This window comes from Centroberyx affinis, unplaced genomic scaffold (assembly GCF_046629955.1).
Source record: "Centroberyx affinis isolate AG114_WGS23_722 - 3 ecotype Tasmania unplaced genomic scaffold, CSIRO-AGI_Caff_v1 ptg003305l_1, whole genome shotgun sequence".
NCBI classification, from domain to species: Eukaryota; Metazoa; Chordata; class Actinopteri; order Beryciformes; family Berycidae; genus Centroberyx; species Centroberyx affinis.
The window spans coordinates 172,776-192,971 of NW_027281312.1; the positions used below are offsets into that span (position 1 = coordinate 172,776).

Below are 20,196 nucleotides of genomic sequence, written 5' to 3' on the forward strand. Positions count from 1 at the left end.
GGGGCACTGATTGCAACTTCTGGGCCCCCAATAAAAAATTTAACAATGTGCACATACTGGAAAACCAACGGAACCATAAGAAAAGCCCAGCAATCCAGAATGTTGGTGTTGAAGACTCTTAATCCAGACCAGTTGGGTTCAACACACCGTTAATCCAAACCTTTTGGGACCTCCCCTACCCAGTGTGGGTTCGTCCCTGAATCAGCAACTCCCCCTTCTACTTGTGCCGTTCACTCCTGATCCTGGCTTGTGCGCTAAGCTAGCTAACTGCACAGCTGGGCCAGCTCAGGCTCGGGAGACGCGTTGGGAAGCTTGGAGTTGAAGAGCTGCAGGGAGTCCTTGATGCGTGCCACCTCGCCGGCGGACAGCTTGAGCCGGTGGCGCAGCAGGCACGAGAACAGGTCCAGCGGCTGCGGTGCGGGCGGCGATAGCCGGTTAATCCGGTCTCTCATCTCCAACAGCATCAGGAAGGCAGCGTCCTGTGTGCCCTGCGTATACGGGTAGTCCAGCTGGAGGATCAAATCCTTGATGCCCTCGGGGTCAAAGTGCATGCTGTATCCGAAAACCTTCAGCGTGTTGATCTTCATGTACCCCAGGTTGGACGTCTGGTCGTCCAGGTCCAGTGGTTCGTAGAAGAGCGTTTCGTTGACTGTTGGGTCGTCCGTGACGATGCGGCTGCGCAGGTAGATGTGCACCGTTTCAAAGAAGGACTTCCATTTGTTGCCCAGCGACAGCGTCCAGTTGTAACACTGTGACGTGGCAACGGCGTCCAATCGAGTTCTCTCCCAGTCAGGGAAGTCGGGCTGGTTCACCGGCATGAACCAGCTCTCCGAGTGGCTTCCCCCGAAAGGATTCACGTAAATCGCAGGCACGGGCTCCAGCGTTGAGTTCTTCGTGGAGCAAATCTGGAAAGAGATGCCCATGAGCATGTGGATGAGATTGGACTTGTTCTTGTTGCTCTTCAGCGTCAGCAGCATCCTCTTCCTCCAGGCGGGGTTGAACCAGCTTCCCAGACGGACGTCGTTGCTGATGTAGATGGCGTGGACCTCTATCCTGCTGTCCAAACGCTGAAGCAGATACTTCACCTGAAGATGGATAAAGATTGTGAGATTAGTTTTGTACACATACTGGCAGATAGATAGATAGATAGATAGATAGATAGATAGATAGATAGATAGATAGAGTGTAGAAGCTTCTCAAAACCTCGGCGTCAGGCATGTCCAGGTCAAAGTTCAGGTAGTGGTCCAGGGACGCGGCGATGCTCGGCCGGCACGCGCCGAGGTGGAGGAGGTTTCCGTGGTGACAGGTGCCGCAGCGGGTCGCGTTGTCGGCAGCGCAGGAGGAGCAGGAGGTGGAGGAGGTGCCCACGATGCAGGGAACGACTCCCTGGCAGGAGGGCTGCTCCACGGGGCAGCTGCAGCTCTTCACCTCCTCAGAGAAGGTGCCCAGAACACCGTGCTCATTACAGTAGAGCAGGGACTGGGCCCGGTTCAGCCAAAACCCAACAGGCCTGGAGAGAGAAGAGAAAAAATGTAATACAATTCAGTGCTCAGTGTATTCAAGCACAGAATACAGAGCAGGTAATCGTTTGTGTTGAAGTGCAGCCAGGACTGGGCTCAGTTCAACCGAAACCTGAAAAGCCTGGATCAAGGCGAGAAAAATTGAGTTTGATCAAGTATAGCAGTACAATATACAATACAATATCTATCTATCTATCTATCTATCTATCTATCTATCTATCTATCTATCTATCTATCTATCTATCTATCTATCTATCTATCTATCTATCTATCTATCTATCTATCTATCTATCTATCTATCTATCTATCTATCTATCTATCTATCTATCTATCTATCTATCTATCTATCTATCTATCTGGCAGTAAGATATTAAGTAAATGTAAGTAGGTAAGCTAGTTACTTATTTTGGTTATTGGCATTAGCATTGGGGCTTGCTATTTAATAAGGTATTTTGACGGTTATTGCAGTGAACAGCAAACGGTTCTCAGCTTAGCAGCCAAAACCTGACATAGAAAAGAGGGGAAAATTAGCTATGATATATAAACAAGATGAGACCATTATTAGATTTGGCTATGATTAACATTTGGTATTAAATGCTGTTGGATATGTGTTACATGATGTATGGCAGAAAGCTGACCCTCTCTGCCAAAACCTGGCAGTCCCTGGGCAGAGAAGAACATTTGCTACTGCATAATAAGATAAGATAATTATTTGATTTGGCTAGGATTGGTGCTTGGCATTACGTGTTATTTAACTGGGCACAGCTCAGCAGCAACCTGGCTCCGCGCCATGGAAATGGGTTGCAAAAGCGTGGGTGGGGACCTATAGGTGTGGAATATTAGTTAGTGAGTTATAGCATTCTGAATATGGACATAGCCGTTAATATTCAGTAGATCTTTGGTTCAGTTGGACTAGTGAAAATAATATCCATTGCAGAGTATTGTAACTGCACAATAGTATCACTACAGTATTCATTTCATACCACAAATAGTTTCGGCAAAGCAATCTAACTGGTGAAAGATGTCTTCTAACCATGCTGACAGTGGCCATAAAGCTTGTGGTATTTAACTCTTGTGGTACAGCGCTTTCCTTGTTTTCTCCTGTTTTGATTTCATCCAAATGTAGTAACTCTGTTTGGAAGAAAACATTTCAAGTGCACATGCATTGGTAACATTTGCGTCACAATAGCCTAATGGGTGTTGTTTACTTAGATTGTGGGTACTACAGTGACGCTGACAGCCACATCACCCTCGCACCCATAATCACACTAATGAATCCCCTCTAGGGTGGTACTGCTGTTATAGCACCCATGATTATATAATAGGGAGCAGGAGAGGAAATACATTATGATAAGATGATGTGATGGGTTTGGGTTGGGTCAGGACTACAGCATCACCTCCAGTGTCAAGATCACCACTCTACAATCAAGTGAAGTGAATAAAATTGAAGCGTCTCTTGATACTAAGAAGTACATATTCTGTGTTTTATGTTTTATAAAGTGCAGTGTTTTGTTGACATGGAGTTGTACATGTATAGTAGCTGTACTTCAGAGTGAGCGCTGGGAACAGGTCAGCGCAAGACACTTCTGGCAGAGGACCAGAAATGATGGAAAATTAAATAGCAGCTCAGTTGAAATTTAACTGAAGTACAGAAATATTCCACTCAGTCTGACTGATTGATTCCATCATTTACTTCTTAAACTGCAACCCATTTTCTGTTTAGACCTTATGTTTAATGAACTAAGCTTCAGAGTATTAAGATACAAATGTGTGTCATTATGACGAATGCTGAGAGTGTTGTTGCTACAGCTACTAGTCAGAAATTTGACCTCAATTATTCCCAGTAATTAGGTGCACCCAAAACAATGAGATGATAAACAAGGTATAGCAGCACAACGACTTCCCGAATCCACAAGCAGACTTTGAGCCTATTCTACTCCTCAGTAAGAATGATCCTGCAATGCCGCAAATGTCCTTAATTTAGCGCAAATTGATTCCTCAATAACCATGACTGCTTTCCCTCTGACTATAGCAGACCCCCATTGTGCTCAACAGAGTAGAGGAGGAACAACGGAGTGGGAGGGGGCTTGGGAGGGGGTTTGGGGCGGGGGGGTGGGGGTGCATGCGGCGACAGCGTAGATGACGATGTTTTAGCTTTTAATTTAACATAATCCCATTTATAGTGAGTGTCTGGCTGATGATTGATGTTACGCGGGGAGCTTATCGGCCTACTTACAGGGGCCTTACAGAGGGCAGGAGCAAAGCCCTTCACACGCTTGCTGCTTTTAGTTCAGCCTACAAGGACACGCGTCTCCGCTGACTGCTACCGACAAGCTTTCCTAACCCGCACGCTCTATATGGTCGGATTTACGCAGGTTCAAAAGATCTGCTTTCTAACCCCTCGCCGCACAGATCTGATTTTCTCATCGTCGGATTGGATTTTTTTTTTTTTTTTTTTGCCCCCCCTCCCCATGAAAAGATTAGATCTGCGCCGGAAAAAACAGCAAAAGCCAGATCTTAGAGCCACAGAGAAGTTCTTAACTGGTATAACTTAATTAAAATCGAATGAAATCCGCTTATATTTATGCCCCCCTCAACCACACACACCCACACACACACACATACAAACACACCCCTCTCTCTGCCAAAGTAAATGCGATTTTCTCTCCAGTAGCTCTTCACTGACTGCACAATGACTCTACTAGGCTTGACCCTATGTTGTCTTAGCCTATGTCTCCTTTAACAAATTTTCCTTCACACCTATGTTCCTAAAGCCACATTATAAATGTTGGTGTACACTTTAGGTTTAGGTTTACTCATTACCTCATTGGTGATGATACACAGTCACATTTTTAGGGCAAATTTTGGGGAAATATTTTTCTAAAAACAATGTAGCAGTTTGAAATGTAGCCATCTTGCCTTTGCTACACGTCAACCAATCAGAGAGAAGAAATTTGGTCATATGACCTGTCCTCAGCCCAAAATATTTTCAAAAGTCAAATCAAATCAATCAAAAATCCCAACTGCTACTAAATAGTAAACACAGCTAATAGATTCTTTTGTAAATAGAATGTAATCTAGCAAGCTAGCTAGCTGTTAGCAAGCTAGTTAGTTCTAATACATGTGTTCCATTAAATTATTACATTTTCAGTAGAAAAGAGGGGGCCAAGATAACAGTGATGGCAGCAGTATCTGTTATTTCATCCATTTTCACTCCAAATTTGTCAGCTACTGTTGCCCATTGCTCTCTTTGTCCATTGCCCAGTCGCTCATACTCATTGTGCATTGCTGACAAATCTTTGGCCCAAATTTCCTCTCAAAATTTGCCTGTGTATCATCAGCTTAACCCTTTGATGCAGACACATTGAGTTTGGACGTTGCCCTGCTGGCCTTGGATTGAATTTCACCTAGGAAACTCTGGTGTGTCAGTCCTCTAAACAATTCTCCATGGGTGCAGAATACAGCACAAAAATCCCATTTAGATTTGTGTTTGCTGTTATCTTTCTGTTGGTAGGAGGGTTGAGGGGATGGGGGGTGGGGGCTGAGGGGGGGTTCTCCCATGCAGGAAAACCAAACATTCTAGCCAGCTAGCTGGAAATCCCCCCTCCTCCCTCCCTCCCTCCCTCCCTTGCCGCATCCCCTCCTCCTGCTCCTCTACCAGCCCCCTCCATCCATAAGAGGTAAGCAAATCTCCTCTTTTGGAAACGCACTCGGAGGCATAAACCGAGAGTTAAAAGTAAAGTTTAAGCAGAAGTTCAGAGGTAATTTTTATGCAGCATCTCGGATAAGAGCCTCCAACGAGGACGTCCCTAGATTACCCCGCTGTTTATTCCATACGCATCTCATTTTTCCATAGGCAAAAAAACTAATTTACAGTCTGCGCTCTATTATTTATAGATGAGATTATTTATCAATGGCGATTTGACACACTTTTTTTTTGAGGGGGTGGCGGGGGGGGGCATGACCGCAAGTGGAGATGAAAAAGCAGACATACATAAATTACCATCCACTTTGCTGCAGTAACATCGGCAACAAGTTCAGTCTGAAAATTGGCTCTGCAGAGATTCTATCCCCAGGCTAAGCTCAGGAAATCACACACAACATTGCCCAAATGCTCCAGCGTTTCTTCCCCCAGGCCTGCGTAAATAGACGAAAATGAATGATGATAAAACAAATGGATTTGTGTGGAATGAGGAAAAAAAAAAAAAAAAAACGGGTGCTTTTGCAGCCGAGCAGCTCCCCCCGATAACTTGTTGTTGCTGGTGTGAACTGGGTTAAGAGTCTGAGTGACAGGGTGAGAGAGAGAGAGAGAGAGAAAGAGAGAGAGGGGAGCGAGCAAGGAGTGACAAAGGTGACAGAGGGAGAGAAATAAATGCAGAAAGAGAGCGAGAGAGGGAGGGGAGGGGAGGGGGGACGTGGAGTGATGGGTAGAGGGAAAGGACTGTCAGGGAAATTAAAGTCCTCGGTAAACAAGTGCCGAGCTGTCAGTCCGGGAGAGAACTTGATTACAACATGCCACAACGCCACGTACCTCGCCCCACAAAGGCCCCTTCAACCAGTAACTAGACGTTTCTTCTCTCTCTCTCTCTCTCTCTCTCTCTCTCTCTCTCTCTCTCTCTCTCTCTCTCTCTCTCTCTCTCTCTCTCTCTCTCTCCCCCTCTCTTTCGTTCTCTCGGACTCTCCCTCCTAATCGTCACATCTCTCGCGCATTCTCTCGCCGTCTCTCCTCTCTCACTGTCTTTCTCTTACATCTTCTCTCCCAATGAATCTTCACCTCTCTCTCTCTCTCTCTCTCTCTCTCTCTCTCTCTCTCTCTCTCTCTCTCTCTCTCTCTCTCTCTCTCTCTCTCTCTCTCTGTTTCCCTCCCTCTCTCCACACCTGCCTTTCACAGGCTTGATTTCCCCCCTCCCAGGGCGCAGCAGCCAAATTGCCATGTAAATGACGGCCGAGTGAAGCATGCACAGGTATTTTGCTTGGTAATCAACCACAGGTGTCGAATTCACCATCAGAACAGAGGAGTCAGTCAGTCACGTTGTGGCTAGATGGTGATTTCCAAGCAGGAGCGGGATTACAACGTTGGATGGTGTTTGGCAATACTTTAAGGGAGCTATTTTTCTCTGCTGAAGGTCTTTCTGGAGATCTTTCTTAAAGTTGGGATCCGAAAGTTCTCGCGGAATTCTTTGTCCTTGGATTTTCTGTTGATGCAGTTTTGAGTTTCTCTGTTCTTTGTCTGTTCAGTCATGGTGGCTATCGCTGCTCATGCTAACTACCCAGTTCTTCTTCTACTTAGTCTAAACAAACTGCTGTTGCTTTATATGAAATTGTTGTGGATTATTACGTTAATCTTTTGGAGATGACAAACTCTCCACCATTGCGTGAAATGGTGTGAAATGAAACTTTACTTTCAGTACAATCCACACTTTATCCGTACTTTATTTCTATTAGGGATCATTGCAGACTACAGATATGCACGACCCATCCAGGTACTTGCGGGGTACAACTAAACTGGCTGCTGTTGCTACCGGTCTCTCTTTACGCCCGACAGCATTGCACAATTATAAATTTTTACTGCTGTACAATCTGTTGACAGCAGAGAGCCAAAAGCACGGCATTTGGCTTGGCAGCAATCTAAAAATAAATGTTTTGGACGGAAATCTGCTAAGAGGGAGCAATTGTGTACCCCACTGGCGTGTTTTTCCTGCTTAAACCCCACCTTCCCGTGTGTATACCTATCGGGGCTTTGCTAAATTCAAAGGCAGAGCTCTTCTCCCGATGTAGCTCTGGGTTTTCCTAATGTACCTCTCTGGAGGCAGGCTGTTCGGGAGCCTACAGCCGTAATGACTCAGCACAAAGCAGCCGCCCCAAAGCTCCCAGTCCTGACAAACGATGCCTTTTTCCATTTTGTTTGTTTTCAAAGTATCCCGGTAGGCCTACCTCTCTCGGGGCAGGCTGATGCGGGGCAGTTTGGGGCAACGTTTGCTCAGGGTGAACAGCTTCCTGACAATCTTCTGGGCTTTCCCCTGGACCAGGGCGGTGCTGGACTCCAGCTGGGCGTAGCGCTTCTGGAGGGGCGGGTCGGCCGACCAGAACTTGGAGATCGTGGACACATTCAGGAACCGGTCGGTGGGCAAGCGCTTCAGGAAGGCTTTGAATTCATCTGGAGGGGAGATCGACAGAGAGAGAGAAAGAAAAGAGCAAATTAGAGGCAAAATTAGTCTTTCTCATGTAATTATATGTTAACAATACGTTTTTTTTAAGCACTGAAAACCTATTCGCCACACTGTCTAATACCCCTTGTGGCATGCGTAGATAATGACTGACTGAGGAGGTGGTTTCAAGTGTCATTTGAATACAAAAAAAAGCTGTTATATTCTAATGAATTGCCATTACAAAGTAAACACCTGCGCCTCAATGTGCCGTTATGCTCATTCACCCCACCATTAAAAGCTCACGGTATTCACAATTACGCCATTTGCGATATTGCCATTTAGAAACACGCTAGTTATCTGGAGAGTGATAGCATGCGTCACGTTCGGGTGGGCATTTTCATTTATCTCATGGCTCGACTGCAACTCCAAACAAGGTAGGTCAAAATCGGTAATCACAAGCCGATTAGACCAACAAAAGCATGCGCTAAAATGGCAAGAGGGCATTTTCTCTCCTCTCTCTTTTGTGCGCCCCCTCAAATGCACAAAAAATAGTGATAGGCCTATTCCATGTCAAATGCGCAAAAAGGCAATATCAATTATCGTAACCTATTATGGTTTTGTTGCTAATGCACATAAATAAAAGGATTTCAACTGCTACAGGGCTATAACATTTCACCAGCCTCTGTCAAAATGTCAATCCAAAGCATATTTTATTGATTCTTATCTCATTTGAGAGTGAAATTTTTGGAATGGTAATAAACCTTTTTTGTGATCCTGGGAATGAGATAAATTTGATAGATATTCTATAAGAAAAACAATCTTTCAAATCAAATTTTGAGCTAATGGCCCTTTGAAAATTGATCTCATATACTGTATCATTTCCTAGAACTAGCCATAATCCTGGGACAACTGTATTTGAGTCAAGGATTCTTAAAGTGGAAACCAGAGGTTGTCTACATGGGTAGTTCTCAGAAAAATGAATAATAGTCTGCTGTCATAGATCAGTATTACCAAATTAAAGACCCCATGAAGTGGCATAGAGAGCATGATTTGCCTCTGATCTAGCATCATTGCGGGTTTTGGGGGGGAATAATTCCAACGGTTATAAAAATATCATTGGATGAAATTTTTGTATATGAAAAAAACATTTCAAAAACATTTCAAAACTGAGGGGCTTTCTATCAAAATCAGACTCTGAGAAATTAATTCATGCATTTATAACAAGTAGACTAGACTACTGTAATGGTCTTTTCACCGGCCTCCCAAAATCAGCCGTGCGGCGACTACAGTTAATTCAAAATGCAGCTGCACGCGTTCTCACCGGAACTAAAAAGTCTGAACACATTACGCCGGTTCTTAGATCCCTGCATTGGCTCCCTGTCAAAACTAGAATCGATTTTAAAATTCTACTACTTGTTTACAAAGCTCTAAATGGCCTTGCACCTCAGTATATAACAGACATGCTAATTAGATACAAACCAGCAAGAACTCTCAGGTCCACAGGCAGCGGTCTTTTAACCGTCCCTCGTACTAACTCCAAAGCAGGGGATGCTGCCTTTTGTATTTATGCCCCAAGTAGATGGAACGCCCTGCCTGAGGACCTGAGAGAGGCCCCCACACTGAACACCTTTAAAACCAGGTTAAAAACCTTTCTTTTCACAACAATCTATGGCTAAGTTCTTAATGTGTATGTGTGTGTGTGTGTGTGTGTGTGTGTGTGTGTGAGTCTGTGTGTGTGTTTTATATATTTTGCCATTGGCATATTCTGCACTGATTCTTGTGTAACTGCACTAACACTTGTTGATGCATATTGCATATGCATACTGTATTGTCTTTTTATGTAAAGCACATTGTGTTGCCCTGTGTATGAAATGTGCTGTATAAATAAATTTGACTTGACTTGACTTGACTTATATGCCCCCCGAGTGCAGGATGAGTCATCAACAGAAATGTGCTGTTTACCGGAAAGAGACGATCTCTTAATTTTGATTCAAAATTTCTTGAAATCAACTTTATTTTGCCTGTATTGGTGTATAGGTATACACTAAGTCCAGCAACAACGGCAAAAAGGTACAAGAAAGTTATTTTTCATTCCATGGGGTCAAGTTAGCACAATGTGAGCGTATGTTTGAATGTGAGAATGTGTTTCTCGCCTCTGTCCAACCAAAAGCTCGAACATTTTCAACCTGGGACCCAAATGAGATATTGGACCCATGGCTCCTGAGCCATAGTTTGAGCAACCACAGCCTGTGTAGTACTGGCATAGCCAAATCTTGAAATGGTTTTCCCAGATGGGGAACCTTGGCCAGAATAGATAACTACTTTGTTGTCCCAGCCAAATGGACATCTATTTCACTGTCCTGGCCAAAATGGACAGATCATTTCAAATGGTGCTATCCAGTCAAACGGTCATCATTTTGAGGGGGGTCTTTGACAGAGAAAGACTAAATTACACTGAGAATAATGTCTGCACAGAAGACATGGCTCCTACCCTTTGCTGGGTTTGCCAAAAGCATTTTTCGCATTAAGATCATTTTCGTTCCATTACGAACCGATGGGCAAAAGATTATGCCAGTACTAAGCCTTTGGGAAACTTGACCCTATTATTTCTTTTTTTCTCCCACAGCCAACTAAGTGAGACCTTCTAGGATTGTTCTGGGTCTGCTGGAGAATCATATTCCCATGTGTTGTTGTTGGCAGGGAGACAGCGAGGGAACTCGCGGCCAAGCCGACCTGAGCTGAGCCGAACTGACGAGACTCAAGCCTATTACAGTGTTCAGTGATCCCCGCTGACACCGCGGTCTCTTCTCCCTATCCTCCCCTCTCTTCTGTGTAGCTCTGCCTCTTTCTCTCCGTATGATCTTCCTCTTCTGTACAGTCGCTCGCGCTCTCTCTCCGGAGATTTCCGTCTCTGCGTCTCACTGTGTGTCTTTCTCGCTCTCTTTCTTCCTTGCATCTCTTGCTCCTCTCGACTCTCTCATCTCTTTCTGTCTCTACCCCTCTCTCTCTCTCACTGCAGCCCGACTCCCTGCTGACATGAGGCTAAATTAGTAGGGTAACATTAACTTTGGCGTTTCACTGTTTGCTTGCTACATTCCTCGGCTGGTCTGCTTTCACTGCCTGTTTCACTATTTCACCCCTACTAATCTTCCCTAAGCTGTAATAGCTGCAATGAGCCGGCTAGGTATAAATTGATCGTTGGGAAGAGATGGAAGGCAGACATCGAACCATTTATGCGGGATACAAATGCTGCCTTTTTGGAGGTCAAACTTTCCGCTGCATGCACGGCATGAGGCAGTGAAGTTGCTAGACTTTAGCTCCACCGCTGCAGGGAAGCGTCTCTTTTCAGCTATTAGGAAGCACATGGATATAAATAGGTTCTACTTTTCTTTACATTTAAGAAAGAATATGCTGAAAATGCAGGAAATGAAAAATGGAGCGCTTTTATATTGGCTACACCTGTGGCTTCATTATTTGGAGGAATTGCAGTACAGTCATAGATTGCAAATTAGTCTTATTAGATAAAGGATTGCTTTTCTGATGTCAAAGTGCTGGTAAGCAAGGGAACTGTGCCCCAATATACAGTATATATGTGTACATATTGTCATACCATATGAGTTAATATTTGCTAAATGCTGTGAACCACAGTATAAAACCTCACCTGAAATGATTAGATACAATAGGCATGTGGAAGAAAGCAGAAGAAGAGACCTCAAAGTGAAATGCTGTGGCTAATGTTGGATGATACACAAGTTATTTTCAGCTTTTCCAATTCCTGGGTAAATTAAGACGGTTATTTGATGGCGTGATTTAACAAATTAGTCGCAGCAATTAAATTTAAATGACTTATGAATGTGATTATGAATTGAACATCATTAGCCGGTAATACAGGCTATATTACCTAGCTGAAACTGAAGGAAAGTAAATATGCAAGTGATGTCCTGTAATTAGACATATAGATGCTGTAGCTTTTGTTGCTAGGAGACTGATGATGGTGCCGTGTCTGATCAGTGCTGTGTGTGAACTGAGGATTTTTATTTTTTTTCTGTGATGTTAAAACTTCTAGTTGTGCCTTCTGGATGTGTGACCTAATTCAAACCAACCTCAATATGCATTTCAACCACTTTCTAAGCGTCCACCCTAGACTATGGCACAAGGAATAGCTACTTAAATTCCTGTGTAATGGTGTTTTTTTTACACAATCATAACATCAACTATGAAAAAACCTGTAAATGAATAAATTGTCCACATAAGTAAAGGATAATAGTTTGTGTAGTAAGATACAGAGGAGAGAGCACAGTTGAAAAGAGCAGCTGTTATTGAGTGAGCAACATTGTTGGCTTGATTTCATGGCTAAGTGACAGCAATTAAATATTAAACGATTTATGGACATAATCAAAAAACATAATATGATTGTGATATTATCAAGATGCAACTGGATAATTACGGCACTCGACTAATTATTACAGTAGCGCTAACACAGTTCAGGGACACACATGAAAAATGTATTTTTACCCCAGGATCCAGGCTCATGAAAACATATTTATACTGTTGTCAGGATCCCACCAGAAAAAAAAAAATGAACCCAAGCCATAGTTTGAAAGAGGTGGCATTTAGTCACACCTGAAGAACTTCAGTGAGGAAGGACACTGACTCATCCTCTCATGGTAAAACACTCTTTATTTTAGCAAAATTGCAAATAACAAAAGTTGAGACAGCTGGTTCGTTTGCCAGCCAAGCCACAAACTCAGTCTGGTATCCAGTGTAAATGAAGCGGATCCATATTTTGTTTCATCCTGATATTGCAGACGCGAGCTGTGTTTGTCTGGTGTCTGTTCTGGCAGAGCTGTTGATTTCCACAGTTACAGGCTTTGCAGTTGCATCATGAATCTCCTAGCAACCAAATCCATCAGACCCATAAGATAATTGGCTGAGCACAAAATAATGTCTAAATATATAATAATAACCAGGCAAAGAAAAGAGGGATACTTGAAAAATACTTTTATAGTGTGGGTGCAGGCCAATTCATTAACGTTCTAAGTAAAACCGAATATTCTGATAAGTGACACAGTAAACTGTCTTGTCTTTAGCCCTAGTCTCTACTCCAAAACACTCTGAGTTGTAGCTTGAGCTCAACAGCTCAGTTAACCTGAGCAAACAGTTGGTTTTTGGGTTTGCCAGCTAGCTAACTAGCTAACAGACAAATTAAAGGTCCCATATCGTGTAAAACAGGATTCCCCTTGCCTCTTTGATTGTAAAGGAGTTGGAACATGGTGAAAGTATCAAAACGCACGGTCGCCAACTAACTCCACACAATCCATATTCGAAAAGCCTCTAAACGAGCCGTTTGGACTTCTGTAACTTTGTGGCGTCACAAAGGTTCGCTCATTATCATTTTTGTAAGAAATTATAAACAAAGTGTTTTTTTCAAAGCGGTTGAGCGGTTGTCATTGTTTATTACCGGAAAGTTTTCCCTACCTGTAGCTGCCGGGCCACGGTGTCTCAGAGGGGTCGTTAATATTAATGAGCCTTAAAGGCACAGCGACAGAAACAGCCTGTTCTTGGTAAGGCTCAGAGAAATGCTAGAAAATGAACGTATAAAAATGGATTGAGAGTGTTTTTGGTACATGACACCACACACACAGCTTTGAGTGGACCTCAAGACAGAAAATAAAACACTGGAAAGTGGAGAATATGGGACCTCTAAGCAAAAGCAACTGATGCTAATGTTAACCTTCAACTACTAGCCACTACTAATGCTAACTACTAGATGCGTTAGCTAGTGTTCATATCAAATGCTTTCAGAAAACAAGACGGTTGGCTGACCATATAGTTAGCTAGCTACCAAGCTGAAATTATTAATACAAACAAGATGTAATAGTGGCAAAATTATCAGTTCCCAGTCAAAAACGGCACAGAAATGAACCATGGCTAAAAGCTGAGGACCTCCAATATGGCCGCCCGAGGGTGCGTTACATCAGCTGAAAGCCCCGTATTGACATAATGAGCTCGTTAGAATATCCTGTGTGAGTTGTTTTTCGGGGTGGATTTTGGTCTTGATAAAAGCCACGTCTTCCTGCTTTGCCACTGGAGAGCTGGGAGCCGGCCTCCGACTGCTGCTGCTAGCCCGTCCGCTCTGCCAGCAGAGATGGCACACAGCGAGCCTCGGCGTGACCATTAGCCGGCGGAGATCAAATCCCTCCGTACAACAATGCCTCGACACACTCCCTATCCGTTTCCCTCTGCCCTTGCGTCTCTCTCTTCCTCTCCTCCTCTTTGTCTTCCTCCCTCTATCGCTGATTAACTCGCACGTACACATTCCCCCTTTACTCCTCATCCACCAACCCCCCCCCATCCTCTCTTCTTCTTTCGCTCTGTCCTCAAACATCTCCCTCTCTCGCTCATTCCAGCTCGCCTTCAACTCTCCCTTAGCATCGCTCCCTCCTCCGCTTTCTCTCTCTCTCTCTCTCCCTTTCTCTTTCTCTCTCTCTCTTCCCCCCACACGGTCTCAGTGATCATTAGCACTGCCATCACGCTGGAGGAATTTGTCTGTCTGTTTTCCTCCCTTTTTCTGACATTTATGACTCCATGTCCCAAATTTATGGACAATTTGGCTCACTCAAAATCTATCAGATAAAGAGGCCGGGGGGGTTATTTTCCATAATGGCCGACCGCGCGGCCCCAGAATCTCAGTCTCCGGGCTGAGTTAGTGATTCATGACATCATCAGGCGGAGACGACAGCTAAGTGACTGGCTGGCTGAGGCCTGTTCATTTAACTCCCTACAAGGACGTGGGGCACTACAAAAAGTCAGAGCCCAAAAACGCTATATGCAGCGCGGTGGAGAGTGAACTCAACTAAACTCTGCTCACCCTTTTTTTTGGTTTTTCGAATAGAGTTCACCCACCTTTGTAAGGATAATATAAATCTTTCTAAGGTGTGTCCTTTGTTGAAAACTGCCTGATGTTCATTGATCTGTGACCCCGAAACTGTGACTTATCGCAATTCTCTTGTTTCAATTCCATATTGCTTGCTGTGCTGACAGAAAACATGTACACAAATATGCCGTATCCCCTCGAATACACTCCAGTCGCTGTCACCGCTCAAATTAGAATTGATATGTTTACAGCTGCCTGTCATGAGTGGCACACGACATGGTGTCAGGAGAAACCCCTTTCTTATGATGCGTGTCACTTCGTTCCCTCCGTCGGCTCCATCCGAGCGCAGATCGTCTCATTAAATCCCGCACGAGTCCTCTCAACAGCCACTCCGATAATCCTCCTTATTATTCTGCCGCCTTTTAATTCGGTTAACAACATGACAGACGGTGCGATCGGGGGCGTTTTATTTAGGCGGCCGCGCGGCGCCGTTCTCCCCGTTTTTTGTTTTTTTCCATTCCGCGGGACGCACGCCGGCTGGGAGAGACGGAGCGGAAAACAGAGGGTCCGGAGCTGTCGAGTAAGCTGCTATCTCCATCACCACAAAGTGTCTGTAGCACATTAAAGGCGCCATCCATCACGCATCTCGCACTATAGTTAGCGAGGATGGGTTTTTCACACTTGGCAGTCTCTATAGCTCCTCTGTATTAAAAAACGAGGCTCGAGTTACATTTTGAAATAAGATCGGTTGCTGTTCATTAGATTGATTGATCCTGCCAGAGATCAAGGTCCCGATATTTCATTTTACATCCCTGGAAGACTAAAATTCTCAAAGTAAATGAGAGATTTTTTACTCATGTTTTTACTGCATATACCTCTATAAGAGTTTACACTGCAAATAAACTCCATGTAACAAGAGATTTAGTGTATTATTGAGTCCTTAAAATTTTAATTTTCTTAAAATAAGTGAAGAAATCTACCACTGGGGTTCCATTATTTCACTTGTTTCCAATGCAAATCAACTTGTTTCAAGAATTTTGTAGAATCAAGTGCCATTTTCTTCATAGCAGTGCAGTGATCTGCCTTATTCTGACTTGCTTCATGATATTGACACTCGTTTCCAATGCAGCTTCACTTTTCTAGAAATAAGTGGAGTTATCTCACCTCATTGGTAGAATTTTTCTCTTGGTTTAAGAAAAATAAGATTTGAAGGCTGAATATGAGACTAAATGACGCAGATTGGCCACTCTGGGGAGCTGTAAAAATCATCACTATCACTTTCATTGTTAAGTGTGAAGAGCGGGGTAAAGGTCTCCCTGCTGGTGGTGACAGCACCTCCCCGGGGCAGCTGATGCTAGAGGTTGACTACTCCTGAACTTCTATGGAGGTGGATTTGCTGAAAAGTGAAAATGTTAACACCAAAGTGAAATGTCACTTTAACAGCCCCGAGATCTGATGGCTTTTTCATTGCATAGCCAGCAATAAAAAAAAAAAACCCTCCTATCTGGTACTGTAACACGTTTGTATCTGTGTAAATCCAGTGGTAAAGGGATCAGGTAAAAAACAAAACAAAAAAATGTGGGGGGGGTGTCTTTGTATTCAGTAGTTTGTGATCCATAACTGATACACTCTAATTACATTTGCTTTTTAATAAAGTAAGCTTTTTGTTTTCAGATTAGCCCATAATCCCCTCAAGACTGTCAGTTTTTCCCAACCACATCTTCCATAATTAGTTGGAAATCCTTCAAGAGACCAGGAGAGCTCCCTGTACTTGAGATGACTGTACATTCTTAAGCAATCATACACACACACACACCATACACTGAACTGTATATGGATAGGTTCCAGGGGTCTTATCAAAACATGTTACGGTTATGTATAATCATACGGAAGCGTAATGCATTCACTTGAGAAAAAAAAATTGCCCGGTTTTTCTGAATTAAAGAGATAATTATCTCAGAATTCTGAGAAAGGTTTTCATGGAAAAAAAAAAATTCTGCTCTGTTTTTCTGAATTAACGAGATACCTCAAAATCCTGCGAGAAGCTCTTCCCTGCATGGAGTAGCCATACGGTTGCTGCTGCTAATCAGCCTAACCCTCCAACAGTGCTATATGATTTCAAGTACGGGATCAATACACATTTGCTTCCATGAAATCGAGCTCTCAAGTAGGAATGAGAGCTTCTCTTGGGATTGCACTTCCGTAGTATTGACCTCGTAAGGAAAACTTTTCTCAGAATTCTGAGATGATTATCTCATTAATTCAGAAAAACAGGGCAATTTTTTTTCTCAAGTGAATGCATTACGCTTCCGTATAATCATATCTATAATGAAAATTATATGGTTATCTGTGAGACACATACAAGTTGAGAAAAAGGACTTCGACGTATGATTAATTTAACCCAATATTGCCCTGATCATATGAAAGATACAGTAGATTATACAATACAGCAAGTGATTTGAATGAATGTGAGTCTTCTGGTCCTCACTGGCCCTGAATAGGGATTGTTTACCTGACCCTGGTATGGAAAAATACCTTACTTCCATGCAGCCAACAACTCAGCATTAATAATAAAAAAGTTGTTTTGTTATAATTGGAGCGCCTTCTGTAGGAATCAAACACAACTCACAACTCCTGTTGATCGGTATAGGGTGGAAATAACAAATTACAATTACTCTTGTTTGTGTACTTGTACTTTTTAAGCATTTTTTGAAGTTAGCGATTTTACTTTTACCATACTTTGTTACATTTTAAATCACATCTATTACAGCGTTCACATGTAGCCTCTCCATAAAAATTATGGAACATTAAATGCTCAAATTAATCCATGATAGTAGCTTACTTAACATTAGTTAAATAGCCATCCATCCAGTATTGGACTATTGGCTTGTCTAGCTAGTAGCCTACAGTGGCCTTGCTAGCGACATCAATGAAGTAACACTGTTGAATAATGGGGATGAGCACTTTTTTCTGAATTTCAGAATCGAGTTAGGATACTCAACATAGACTATAAAATGTGCAATATCCACTGTTCATTTGTAGCGAGAAAACAGTTATGGAAGTTGATAGGCAGTTGTTGGAGGAGAGATTCATGCTCTCTATATATATCCTTAAAAGGATGTGCTGATTCATACATTGCTTTATTTTGTAAAGGTTTTTTCAATGAACAGAACCTAGCTTGACCTCTGTCCCCCATCCTTTTTGCATTGCATTTACTCTGAGCACATTTTCAATTAGCTACTTTTCACCTACGACTTTTATCAGTTGATTCACTTCTTGAGTATAGCCTCATTTCAGCAGAACAGTACCGCTACTCTTACTTAGCTTAGGATATTCTGGTACTATTTCCATGGTCAGTCCCCCTGATGAGCGGATAGGAGACCGAGCACCAGCAGTTCACATTCAAATTCTTCACCAGTTCATCACTGAGAATTGCAAAGCTCTGGCTTCCAGTGGAATACAAATGGGGCCCGATGATAGATAAATTCCCCCATGTTAGGCCTTGCTGCCAGGGAGGTCTGCTTTACCAGGCTGAGGAATTGTAACTCCGTGTTGTGAAACACGAGCACACACACACATACACATGACGGATTTACATTTAACCTCTCACACACGTCTCTCAGACTCACAGCCTAAGTGAGAAATTGGAGTCATTTCTCCATCAGCCGCGGTACAGTTCGGCTTCCCCTCCCCGGGGTTTGGGGAAGCAATGCTATCAGGCTCATGTGCTTATTGGACTCTTGCGGCTGATCGTAACGTGAGGGAAAAAAAAAAAAAAAAAAAATGCTTCAACGACATACCTTCCGCCTCTACCGACTCGTAAAGAGGATCAATCTCAACTAGAAGCGCCGTTTTCCTCCTCATCCGAGTTTGGCGGGGAGGCATAAACGCAGACACCTCCTCCGCCTCTTGATCTATGCGGCCGAGAGGTCGAGGAAGATAAAGCGAGTTAAAAGAACGGGAGGTGTGAAGCCCGGAGAGAGAGAGAGAGAGAGAAAGAGAGAGCGATGACACCAGCCAGCGCGGCACGTATAACACGGCTGATTATGGACGCACTTTGCGGAGGGATGACTGATTTGCAAACATACTCGCATAAGCACCGCCGTATCTTCTGTACACACCGTCATGCAAACACACCATTCAATAAGTCACACACACACACACACACATACATAGAGCGCATACATAATTATTCTGCTCCTTCTGAAATGTCACCAGGTTTGTATTGCCGACGCATTGAACAGCGTCCCACGTAGAGGAGAATAGAACAAATACAACACGACAGCTCATATATACATCAAATATGTACACTGACTCTGAGGCTTATTCCACAGGCTCAACTTGATCATGCAAATGCATCTAGTGTGCCCTATATAATTATTGTCAGTGTCAGTGATTGGTGTGTGTGTGTGTGTATTTACGTGTGTGTTGCGTAGGAACACACTCGCAGGTGTGTGGTTAATGTGCCACAGATCTGCAATGCACTGTTTCCTTTGATTTGCACAATGATTTCATGGATGATTCATACCTAATGCTGGTTGCCAATCAGCAGATTAGCATAATGCGGAGATGCATTCAGGTGTATTACTGTGATATGGTTAGACTTGTGCGGATATGTGTGGATTCAGACCAGAATATGTTTGTTTTTTACATCAAAACAGGTCTGCATACTGACTCGGGGTTGTGGACATTCTGGTATACCAAAAAGAAAACCAACTTTCACTCTCTTTGTTTGCCTATTTTACAGGTGCGTCGTTGAAAAGTGTATTTCATATACCACGGAAGACCCAAACCGGGTTGTGTGCTTGTTTCCCGCGTCAAAAATAAAAAAAGTCTCTTTTAAAGCGCCGGGGCTCCAGGGAGAGACTCCCGTTTTATTAAATTTCGGACTCCCCGCGTGGGAAAAAAAAAAAAAAGTTCGACAATCGCTTAGTTCCCGTCTGCTCGAGTGGAAACAACACACTTCCTCCTCAGCGCCGTGTTCGCTGTATCATTTTATTATCCGCCGGGTCAAATTCTGCTCGCCGTACCTCGGAAACAAACACCTTAGGAGGCCGCTGTGCCTTTAGCATAGCTATTTGAAGATGAACTACCTCTCCCGCTCCCGCCGAGAGATCAGAAACGGATAATGGATTTAGGCGAACGCGTGTGTGTGTGTGTGTGTGTGTGTGAGAGAGAGAGAGAGAGAGAGAGGAGAGGGGGGTTCAATCTCTCTCTTGTATCCAGCCTGCTATTTTCAAGCTACTTACACCTGAGGGGAGCAGCTCTCACCCATTTTTCCTCTCTTTTTTTTGGGCAAACATCCCCAACACATTTCGGGAGCGGTCCAGGCAAAAAACCGTGCGGTCGTCTTCTTCTTCTTCTTCTTCTTCTTCTTCTTCTGCTTCTTCTTCTTCGCTTTCTCCCGCCGAGCGAGCCGGAGGTCGCTCAAGGACGCTTTACGCGACGACACACGGCTTGAGGAAAGGGGAGAATGTTGCCGGTTCGTTTCCTCCTGCCAAACCCCCCACCCCCCACCCCCCCACCCACCCACCCTCCGATTGAGATAGTGTCTGAAGATCTGTCATTGCAGGGTATTACAAGTATCGCCTGCTGACTGTAGGGAATCGCTGCAGGGGAATAAATTGGTGGTTGTTTGGATGAAGGATGG

The 20,196-nt window shown here is 43.7% G+C and overlaps 1 protein-coding gene across 1 annotated transcript; it reads right to left on the bottom strand.

Annotated features, from left to right (window-relative positions):
• Positions 1 to 263: 263 nt before the first annotated feature.
• Positions 264 to 19,982, bottom strand: LOC139660441 (BMP/retinoic acid-inducible neural-specific protein 3-like; the record flags this gene model as incomplete). Its single annotated transcript, XM_071538590.1, has 6 exons — positions 264 to 1,085; positions 1,204 to 1,510; positions 7,455 to 7,677; positions 16,566 to 16,598; positions 18,347 to 18,460; positions 19,857 to 19,982. Coding segments are annotated over 6 exons (1,625 nt in total), but the record flags the coding sequence as incomplete, so codon positions are not given.
• Between the last annotated feature and the right edge of the window lie 214 nt (positions 19,983 to 20,196).